The sequence below is a fragment of the Aptenodytes patagonicus genome, chromosome 3 (genome assembly GCF_965638725.1).
Source record: "Aptenodytes patagonicus chromosome 3, bAptPat1.pri.cur, whole genome shotgun sequence".
Classification (NCBI taxonomy): Eukaryota; Metazoa; Chordata; class Aves; order Sphenisciformes; family Spheniscidae; genus Aptenodytes; species Aptenodytes patagonicus.
Genome location: NC_134951.1, coordinates 74,641,973 through 74,652,495, shown reverse-complemented (window position 1 = coordinate 74,652,495; position 10,523 = coordinate 74,641,973). Strand labels below are relative to the sequence as shown.

Here is a 10,523-nt window from a genome sequence, read left to right as displayed (position 1 = left end):
TAGGTTCTCGTGTTAGCTAAGGGGAGTTGCTGCAGGGGCTTTTTCAGTCATTGACTTGCTGTCTTGATTTTTTTAGGGGAAAAAACTGGCCAGTGTGCAGAGATCAGGCAATTTGTAGAATGGATTTTTAAGAGAATGCTTTCTTTCTGAATGAACTGGTCTTTTGGTGGGTGAGGACTGGTTTAAATGTTTTAAAGGAAATTGTATATGGTTCTATACTATGTACTCTGAACTCTTTTGATCGTACCTGATTTTAATCATAGAGGATGGAGAGATTTACATGGTTTGAAAAAAAGATTTTATACTTATGGTGAAGAACAATGAACAGATCCGTTTGCTACCCATTTGGCACATTGCGGTTGGTTTATTTTAATGTATGTGCTATTTCCCTGCTGATACTTTTGGAAAGTACTGGATAAGAGCATGCCTCTGTACACGTTGGTCCCGTTTTTGTGGCATGGGAAAAGCAGCTTTGTGTTTTCTGGGCTAGGAGAGAAACTACCGTGTTCTTCACTTTGCTTGCTTATGCCATGTAATCTGGCATGAATTAATAGAAGGGAACCTGTCCTGCGTGACTAAAGAGAAGTGGTTTGGTTTTTTTCTGCAAAGTTGCCTAAGACATAGGACCCTACTTTTCTGCATCAGCTGAAATCTGGACGTCCTTCTCGCCGACAGGCCCAGCATGGCTGAGGTCTGCAAGCCCACGGCGCTGAAGGCTTGGGGCCCCGGAGCCGAGCCCGCGGGTTAGGAGCCGGCAGAAGCCCCGCGGGGGGCGCAGGGCTGGGCGGCCGGGCGGGGGGCGCAGCCCCCGGGCCGGAGCCCCCCGGGGGTGCTGGCGGGCGTTGGCTCGTCCGGGCCCCGGTCCCGGCGAGGCCGGGGAGGGGGCTGAAACGCTGAGTCAGCGCCGCGGTGCCGCCGCGGAGGGCCGGGCGGCGCCCCCACCCCGGCGGCACCGGCGGTGCCCGGGAGGGGAGCGGCTCCCGGCCGGCGGGGCGGCGGCGGCGGGCAGGGCGCTGCCCCCCTTGGCCGCTCCTTATCAGCCCGATTTGATGCTGCAAGGCGTGTCCGGGGCTCTGCTCATGTGATGGAGCAAGAGGCAGACGGGCGGGGGGACCAGGGGAGGAGGTGATTTTCCTCGCTGGCTCTCGCTCGTTCTCCTCTTTTTTTTTTTTTCCCTCCCCTCCTCTCGCTCCCTAAAGGAGTTTGCGGAGAGCCGGGCTCCTTCATTCCCGGCTGCGCCGCCGCCGCCCTCCGCCAGCCCCCGCCCGCGGTTCCGCACGGCCGCGGGGCAGCGCCATGGGCGCCGGCAGCTCCGCCGAGCCGCCCGCCCCGCAGGATGGGGACGGGGCCGCCGCCGGGCCCCCCCGCACCCCCCCGGAGCCGCTCCCGGCAGAAGAAGCGGCGGCGCCCCAGCCGCCGGCGGAGCCCGCCAAGGTAAGGCAGGGGCGGCGGGGAGCCGGGGGACGCGGGGCGGCGGCTCCCGCGGCGGCCTGGGGAAACTTTCCCACCGCGGCGGCGGGCACCTGCCGCGGCCGGCGGGCACCCTCTGGGCCGGGCGGGGAGCCGGGGCGCGGCGGCGGCCGCTGCGGGGCCGGGACTGCGCCACGGCCAGCGCCGCAGTCATAAAACTCCCGCCGGCGGCGGCGGCGGGGCGGGGGGCGAGGGCGGCGGCGGGGGCGCCGCCGCTTTTGTGTGCGGCCGTGCGCGGGGGGGGGGGGGGGCCGCACCCACCCGCGGCGGGGTCTGCGCCAAGAAATCTCCCGACTGCGGTCCTGCAGCCGGCTCGCAGCGGTACCCAAGGCTCCCGCGGCTCCCCGCAGCCTTCCCCCCCCGCCCCCGTCCTCTCCCCTCCCGAGGACGCAGGTGGGAGGCGCGTCGGGGCGCGGCCAGCCCGCTGCTTTTGCAGTTTCTTCAGCTGGGCGCCAGCCTCGGCGTGCAGCCCCCCGCCCCCCCCCCCCGTCCCACCCCGTCCCGCACCCCGCCAGCCTCAGGCTCACCTGAGCCGCAGCCCCCCGCCCCGCCGCCGCGGGCGGGCGGGGAAGGGGGCGGCGGTAGCCGCGGCGCAGGCTGTAGCGATGGCTTTCCTGCTCCCTGGTGTCATACCGCATAGGGGGGGCAAGGGGAGTGACTCGCTAACTCTCAGCCAGTAGGGAGTAGAGGAGCTCTAGGTATGTGTTATTTTTAATAAAGACGTTGAAGAATTGAAAGAAATTCTTTTAAAACATGTCTGGTGCTTAAAAATAGATTATGAATGAACCCATTTATCCCTCTGGAATAGGCGCGTTTAGGGGATTCTGGGACTGAAAGGGAGGTTATGTGCATCTGCGTGTTTACATAGCATTGCTTTGGGGTTGGACGTTAGTTTGTTAGCAGAGAAATAATACCATGTTATACCGAGATCCCCTTCTTTCTGCTCTTCAGAGTTTGGGTCCTCAGAGCAGGGTTACTCAGAAGTTTCTGTAGCTGTTGTGTGGGTGTGTTAGAGCTTGAGAACTGGTTATGACTTTGTTTCTTTGACCTTGGGGTTCAGATTTAACTTTCAAGTTGAATTTCCCATAGTTCCTGGCTGCCACTAGACCTCCTTGTGCGTGTTTTGACAGATTTGAAAACCACATTGAGAATGAACTTTAAATTAACTGAGATTTATTTTATTTTCTTTTTAACTAAATAAGCGTTAGGGATTGGTGTTGGTTAACAAAATATTTACCAGTTGTGTTGGGCAATTTTAGAATTCAGGTGCTGAAATTTAGACACAAGTGAATTTACAGAGGGCAAGCATTTGGCTACTGTGATTGTTTAAAAATGAAGATAGTGTGACTGTCAAGAAGGGATATAACATTCATAACCGTATTTATCCAGTTATGGGAACTAAGACCCAAAAAAAAGAGAATACCATTGATGCTGTTCTCAAATACAAATTGTTAATACCGTGTTTTATGTCTTCTATACTTTAGGAAAAATGCTTTCTAATAGATTTTTACCTTGTTATTTAAGTAGAACTGTTTAAAGGTGGGGAAGTTCTTTTATCATTTCACTGCTGTAAGAAGTTGCATTACTGCTGTTCTTCTAAAACAACTATTTTTGCCTTCCATTGCATTAAATAAAAAGAAAAATAAGTTTTAATGAAGTTGAGTCATACTTTTTTTTAATCTCATTTAGGCTGTTCTTACTTGTAAGTTAGTTTCGTGCAGATTTGTGACACAATTTTTCATCGTTATTCCTTTCAGCCCCTTGAATTTGAAAATTACCAGATCCTGCAATGCCCCTGGAGAAATCTGTCAAAGAACTAATTTGTTTGCAGAAGATACAATGGGGACATTTTGAAGGATGGTCTTTCTTGCGCTTTCCAAATTAAAACGCTTATCACAACCCCCTCTTTTAGAAGAAAAACTTTGAAAACTGACTTTAATGGAATCCAACTTGAGTGAGCCTTGGCAAGTCAATCACAAATAAATTGTCTAGGCAACTAGTCTAATACAGGTTATAAAATCTCTCAGCGGTTGTGCTTTTTTGTCACTTGAAATTCCTCAAAATATTTAATCAAGTTTCTTTCGTGACATAGTTGTATTTTGTACAAGATGAAAACCCTCTTTGCCTTTTCTTCTAGAAAGGGCCAAATTTATAGTCTTATTAAGCTGTTTTGTTATTCACATGTGACTCTTTGGCCAGATACCAGCTTTTGAGGTGTCCTAATTACTGGAAGGGGGGGTATATGTTTCAGTGTTTCTCACTTCTACAGCCCAGGAGATGCGAGAGACCCTGTAAAGCACTTGGTCTACAGCGCAGGAGATACTTAGGAGCCTTTGGGTGTTGGCTCGCAAGCACTGCAGGTTAAATGCGGGCTCAACGGGTTAGGACCTCAGCTGTTCACCCCATCCTTTCACAAGTTGCTGGTGAATTACACATAAAGCAGCTCCAGAGTTTCCAGCCCAGCATGTTACCGGTGGGTTTTTTTAGTGTAGCAGACAAGGCTTAAACTCCGGCCGTGGAGGAGCTGCTCCTTATCTTGCATAGCCCCCCCCCGCTGCGGGAAGGCCCCTCTGCAGAGGAGCGTGACAGATCCTGGAGGAACTAATCCATTTGCATGCCTGAACTGAATTCATCGGATTTGTGAATCAACACCCAAAGTCCTGTTGAAATCAAGGGACAGGGTGTGGTTCCACAGAACTCCATCTATCTGATGGAGTTATCTCCTTGCTCTTTGAGCAGCGATACTCTTTTCCCCCCTCTTTTTCTTCCTCCCCTATCCCTCTTCCCTGTCTTGCCCCAGATGATGCAGTCCCGCCCTGCACTGTGTCTGATCCTCACCTTGCCTTTCCGTAAGCAGGTTAAACTCACTAACCCTTCAGGAAACAGTGGACTTTTTTTTTTTTTTTGCTGGGCCAGTTCCCTGATGTATTGGTGCGTTCATTTGACTCCCGCGACACCCAGGTGAGACCCAGAGCCAGGACAAGGCAAGCATCTGCAGAAGGGCAGGAGGGGAAATGAAAAATCTTTCCCTGTTGGTGGCAGTGAGCCGGTAGACCCTGTCTGCTTGTGAAAGCTCCCTGTCAGACTGCCCTGAGCAGCACAGAGGCCTGAAGCTTGGCCTGAGAAGGATTTAACAGGTTTCAGTAATAATAGTGCTGGAAGTAGGAACAAGATCTTTTTAGTCTCACAGAGGAGACCAGACAAACCTCGGGTGTCCCAAACTGACAACAGCTTTGAGGTGTCTGATGGGATGGGTCCTGTGTTCCTGCCTCCTCCCCGGAGCACCTGCAGCTTCCCCTCTGCTGCTTCTGGCACTGGGAGAGCTCATTCGAGGAGCTAACCCCCTAGAAAGCTGTTCAGCTTCTTTGGCAAGGTCATTCTCTGCTGATATAGCAAGATGTATTGGCTTCTGGGACTCGGACAGCAGAAGCAGCAGGTGCAGGGGAGCAAGCAGGACCTTGTGACCGGGATTGGGCAGGGAGCTGGGTGACACTTCTGTTGGTGGCAGCACATGGCTAGATTGGCTTGGGCATCTCCATCTTGTGAGCTCCCTCTCTGTTCATAGCAGTGACACGCCTCTCACCCGACTTCCCATTTGGGTGCTGAGCATCAGGGAGAGCTGGAAAAAGATGCCAGCGTGCTGCCCCCCGCAGCGATGCCCTCCGAGGTCCCACAAGGCAGAAGGCAACTACGAGCCACGTGGGCAATGCAAGGAGAGCTGCGTCATCCTACTAACATCTCAGCTAAAGCAATTGCGATCACACGCCCCACCCCACCCCCCGCTTTTATTTTATTTAGAAGCTCAAGGTACCAGTTTTAATAGAGGTTTCTTTTTGCGGCCCTGCTGAGGGAGCAGAGCTCTGTTGGCGCAGCTACCTGAAACAGCATAGGGAACCTTTTAAAGAGAGAATCCAGAAAAATACTGGCATGCTAATAAGCTATTCTTACAGCAAAATCTAGGTTTGGCAGAGATAATCTTTTATGGAAATTGATGGCTTTAAAATGTCATGTGGTGAATTCCTGGCTTGCTCACATGCAAGGGCCCCCACTCAAGAGCAGTGAGTTGTTCAAACAGTGTTTTCGGGATGGATCCCATTTCTGAGTAGTAACTTGATTTTTTGAACATTACCTGCATTGTAATGAGAGCAAGTGTCTGCTAGACAGTAAATATTTGGAACTGTCTCTTCTAAAGAGGTTACCAGCTGAGATGTCAGAGTGTCTTATTGTCTGAGCGCCTGACAAATAACAGCTGGGACAGACTTACATCTGCTGTTTAAACAACTGCGTTCTGGTGAGGGAGCTGAGTCAGCCTGAAAATACTACATTAGCGATGGTAAAACTAAGCTTAATCAAGTACCAGAGGAAAGTCCCTAGACTGCGTCTCTAAGAGCCCCAGTTTGAGGCATTTGGTCTGAATGACAAGGCTGCAGGGTTCTCCTGGTTCAACAGGGTCTGATTCCCTTTAAGTACTTCTCTTCCGACTGTGAAGGAAGAGGCTGATGTAGTGTGGTGGTAAGGTTTGGAGGTCCGCCCATGCCTGTGGGGTGGCTGGGGAGAAAGCATAAAAATGCTTAATTGAAAAAATGCACAATGGAAATTGGTGTCATGGATCCACCAAAAGCGTGAAATAACCCCCTAATCATATAGGAGATAAGAAGGAGGTGGTAGAGGGAGTGTCGGGGCACTTTGAAAGCCAAGGCAATTAGCTTGTGTTTGATGTGATAGAGGCTAAAGAGATGCAAAGAGGAGCGTTGGGTCTTTGAAAGTCCTTCAGGTTGGAAACGCAAGCCGTGGTTGTAGTTACTGAAAGGAGAGTAACTTGCTTTGGGCTCAGTCCTTGTTCTAACTGATCCTTAGCGTCTGGATGAGTTGTGCCTGTCTGGATGAGTTGTGCCTATGTGAATGCTTCGGTGAGGTGGTGTCCGAGGACTGCTGTGCAGGAAGAGCTGAAAGATGTGAGACCTGGGAATGAGCTCAGGTTGGATCAGGCTTAAGGTGTGGACCAGAATGACAGGTTGGGAGTAATGCTTCCTTCACAGGTTGCAAAAAGAGATCACAGAGATGATTGGGGAGCAAAAACTGTTGGTTTTGTTTTAGCCACGTGGATTTCGAGGGTAGTCATCCATAAGGAGGTGTCACAACGAGGTCAGGCTGAGAGTTAGGACAGAAGAGGGTAGATCTGAGGGAATGAAAGGTAAGGAGAAGGCTCTTGGCTTTGTGTGCAGGAGATGTTACCCAGAAATAAGGTACTGAAATTAGGTATGCTGTTATATGCCTTATCGAGTAAGGGCCTTATGTTTTCTCCACCTGGAATTTGCAATGTCCCACGAACCTCTAATGCCTTAGCTAATGCAAAACAAGACAAACTGCTGTGAACAAAGAGTCGGAATGACCTACATTCGGGGTTTTTTTTCCAAATGTTGGTGTTTGAAGATCTTTTTAATGAAGCAGCATGTGTTTAAGAGCAGACCCTCTGAGCACATCAACAGTGCTGCAAGCTTTCCCAAAGTTTCAAAATCAAACTTTAGGAAAAATATTAGAGACCATAATGTCAGTTTGCTCAGTTGTTCAGACAGCTGGATCTGGCTATTTTAGTAATCTAATGTAGAATCAGTGTAGCAGGATTAACAGAATGAGGCAAAATTAACTCTGGTGCGTTTGGGCCTGTTGTGAGGAATCCCTGGAATGATTTGGGTCTGGTACAAGGAATGTTGGGAATGGTGGTGATTGCTGGTGGGGGAAGAAGCTGGGTGCTGCTAGCCCCTCCAGAATAGTGCATGAATGAAGCGTGCAGTGAGAGATCAGGGACCTGCTGTTCGTCCATATCTCATGTGATTCTTTGTGTTAGTTTTCTTTATACATTTTAAATTTTGTATGCATTTAATGGGGTCCAACAGTTGGACCTAACGCTATATGCAAAATGGAGCAGAAGCTGCTGTTGGTTAGAGTGACGTGAGCAACAAGCCCTATGCATTTTAATCTCATTAGCTGTGTGTCCGCCCTTTGCTTTCACCTTTGTGGCGGATATGAGGGAAGCCTTTAAAAAATACGTGCATGATGTATAATGGCGGCATGAAAAAAGCTGAAATGTTGCTTCACTGATGGCCCTTTGTTTTGGGAATGAAGAAGCTGAAGGATCAGTGAACTGGATAACCAGTTCTCTTTGGTTTCTCCTGCATTTGTGAGACAACACATTCATAAATTAGTTAATAATCAAAGGAGAGCGATTAATGTGTGCCACAGAAACCTGATAAATGTTGATAAACCTGCCAACTGTAATGTCTCGTTACCTGTATATAAATACATAGAGCTGAATAACGGGATTCCTAATACCGTTAGTTTTGTCTTTAAGGTTTTCACCTATCTCTCTAAACTTTGACTTTATATTTGTCTAAGCTTTACAACTATTCTCAATGGAATTAAGAACACAGCTCACTAAATTAGACATAATTGGACTAAACTGCGGGTTAGATCCTTTCAGAGAAATGAAGCGGTTAATATGAGTGAAAATTGAAATTAGTTTCTTTTGAGGACTAATGCAGTGGGACAGGCTGCACTGACCCTCACAAAGAGCCTGGGCAACTTTTCTCAGAACAGAAAACTTTTTTTTAAACTAATGATGCTGTTGTGTCTCCCTTCACATTACAAACCCCCCCAAAGATGCATATTTTCTTTTCCTTTGCACGCATTTTAATTTGCGAAAAATACTGTTGTTTTATTAGTTTTGATTATTCAATTATTTAAAGCAGAACACTTGATTTGAAAATCTAAATTTGCCTCCCTGTGGCCAAGAATCACATCAAACTCTTTCCCACGTCACTCTAACCAACAGCAGCTTCTGCTCCATTTTGCATATAGCGTTAGGTCCAACTGGGTAAAAAGGTCCCTGTTCCCTGGTAGGGTAGGGTTATACTGCAGGTCTGGTCAAATTTGAAAAGACTGAGGTTTTTCATGTATTTACATTTTTACTCAGTTGTGACTGATGGGTCCTGCTTTCAAAACTGAATTTATGTACAGAGGGAACAGGGATTATAATTATACTAGCTGGTAGTAAAAACCGCTCATAGTCTTACATTTAGTAATGTTTTTACCTTCCAGTATGAAGAACAGAATTAAATGTATCATAGCACTTTACAGATCCAAAGGGTTATCTGCTAGATCCAGTGACTTCTGAATTTTGGTCACAAATCTTTGGGATGATATATAGTCACTGTTTTCCTGAACGCATCATGACTGTAGAATAAATTCAGAGCTGGGGGAATATTAAGTGTTACCATAGTTAATACTTTGTCATCACACTCAGGGCTCAATTTAAAAGGGAGACAAGTTGTACTGCATTGGGGTACCAAATCGCTTTGTACCCTGGTTTCTTGCCGAGTCCACAGGTCCATATTAGGCGCTTAGGTAAATGGTAGACTTTATGTGTCTATACATGTATGTCTATACCGATGACTCTAGCTTTAAAATGGTTTGCTGACGGGGGGGGGTTGGCAAGAAAGGCAAGGAAATCTTTGAATAAAGTGAGGAGTGCTAAGATACTCAGCGCTGTTGCCTTTCTTGTGACTTCAAAGAATTGTTGGTGCTAATTCTGAGGGTGTCATCTTGATATATCCGTCCATGGATTTATCTTCAGATAGCCAAGTGCCCTTAGAGCCAGCGAAATTAAGGTTGTTCTTGTGTTTGCAAGGCTAGCAGTTGTCTTACAAGAATGAATGAGTAACATTTATTATTAAAAAAAGAAATAATTGTCCTTTAATAAATTTGTATTGAAGAATCTCAAAGCTCTTTAAGAATTAGGTCGTTATTTTCTGTGTCTGTTTGTGGCTAGTTTTTAATCTGTTACTACCATTCAGTTAATGCTGTGTGCAACTGCAGAAGAGTTTCCCGGAGTTTACATGCCTTTGTTCGGTGGTGTGGCATTTTTATTCCTCCCGAGTTCCTGTGTTTTAGATTTATGAGAAGGATGATGTGAGAAGCGGGAATGTAATCTGAGTGTTGAGCCATTCCGTATTTCTTCTATTTAATATCTGGTCTCAGCATGTGAAAACTCTGAAGCCAAATTATTCCATCTGTGGTATTGGCAGTAGAGCAGAATGGGGTCCTTTTTTGTGAGGTGGATTATGTGGCTGTGAAAGGCAGCTTTGAGGAGTGCAGCAACGCCAGGTGGAAACAATTTGGCTTAATTAAGGGCTTCTGAACTGAAATTTGGGAACCCGAATGCACACTTTGTTGCCTGTGGAAGCAGGGGTACGGCGCTTCTCTTGGATCCCGCCCGGCGCGTGAAAAGAGGGTTGAATGATAAGAGGAAAGCCGTTTGCCTGGCACTTTGTATGTTGATTTGAAATTCCGTTGCAGCGGGCTAATTGCTAATAAAAATAAATAAATGGATCTCCCCGTTCAGAAGCTTGTTTTAGTGGGTTTTGGAAGAGAATTGTCAGGAATGTGGCATCTTTCCGATCCCAGTTTGGCGCTTCAAGCGTTTGGATGTTCCATTACATCCCATCTTTCAGTGTATCTGTGGGTCCTTCGCTTAATTAACAGGGCTTCAATGGCAATATTTTGGGAGTACAGCTGAGTAATAAGACAATGATATATAATTAAGGTTTGCTGTTCTACCAGAGGAACTTTAAACCTACGCTTCAGGAATAGAGATTTAAGACGTGGTTAATTAGTTGAAAGGGCTTCTGTTGGAAGGTAATATAATCGGTTGGAAAGCTAGTTAACTAAACAAATAATTAAAGGGTAAGGAAGTATTTTTTTAATGACCACAACACATTTCGTACTTCTTAAATAAAAATATGCTTCTGAAAGTATCTTCCTTGTTATATGGCAAGCCAATACAAATTCTGAAAATAATTAAAATGTATCAAATGTGGAAGATCAAAAAGAGATTTTTTTTACACATATTAGCAAATCTAGAAAAAATATTTCAAACATTATAGTGCAGAGTCCCAAAGAATTGCAAAGCTTTTTCCCCTCATAAGAATAATCTCTGCCTAATAACTGAGGCCCAAAAATTCTAGTTTTAATCCCAGTTTCACTGAATTTCCTCA

General features: G+C 47.1%; 1 protein-coding gene across 2 annotated transcripts in view; it reads left to right on the top strand.

The window, feature by feature from the left end:
- The first annotated feature begins 1,296 nt into the window (after positions 1-1,296).
- Positions 1,297-10,523, top strand: part of AKAP12 (A-kinase anchoring protein 12) — a 33,479-nt gene continuing 24,252 nt past the window's right edge. For both annotated transcript variants that reach the window (XM_076333846.1, XM_076333845.1), the window contains exon 1: positions 1,297-1,434. In XM_076333846.1, the coding sequence (XP_076189961.1) occupies positions 1,297-1,434 (138 nt within the window). The remainder of the gene's footprint in view (positions 1,435-10,523) is intronic.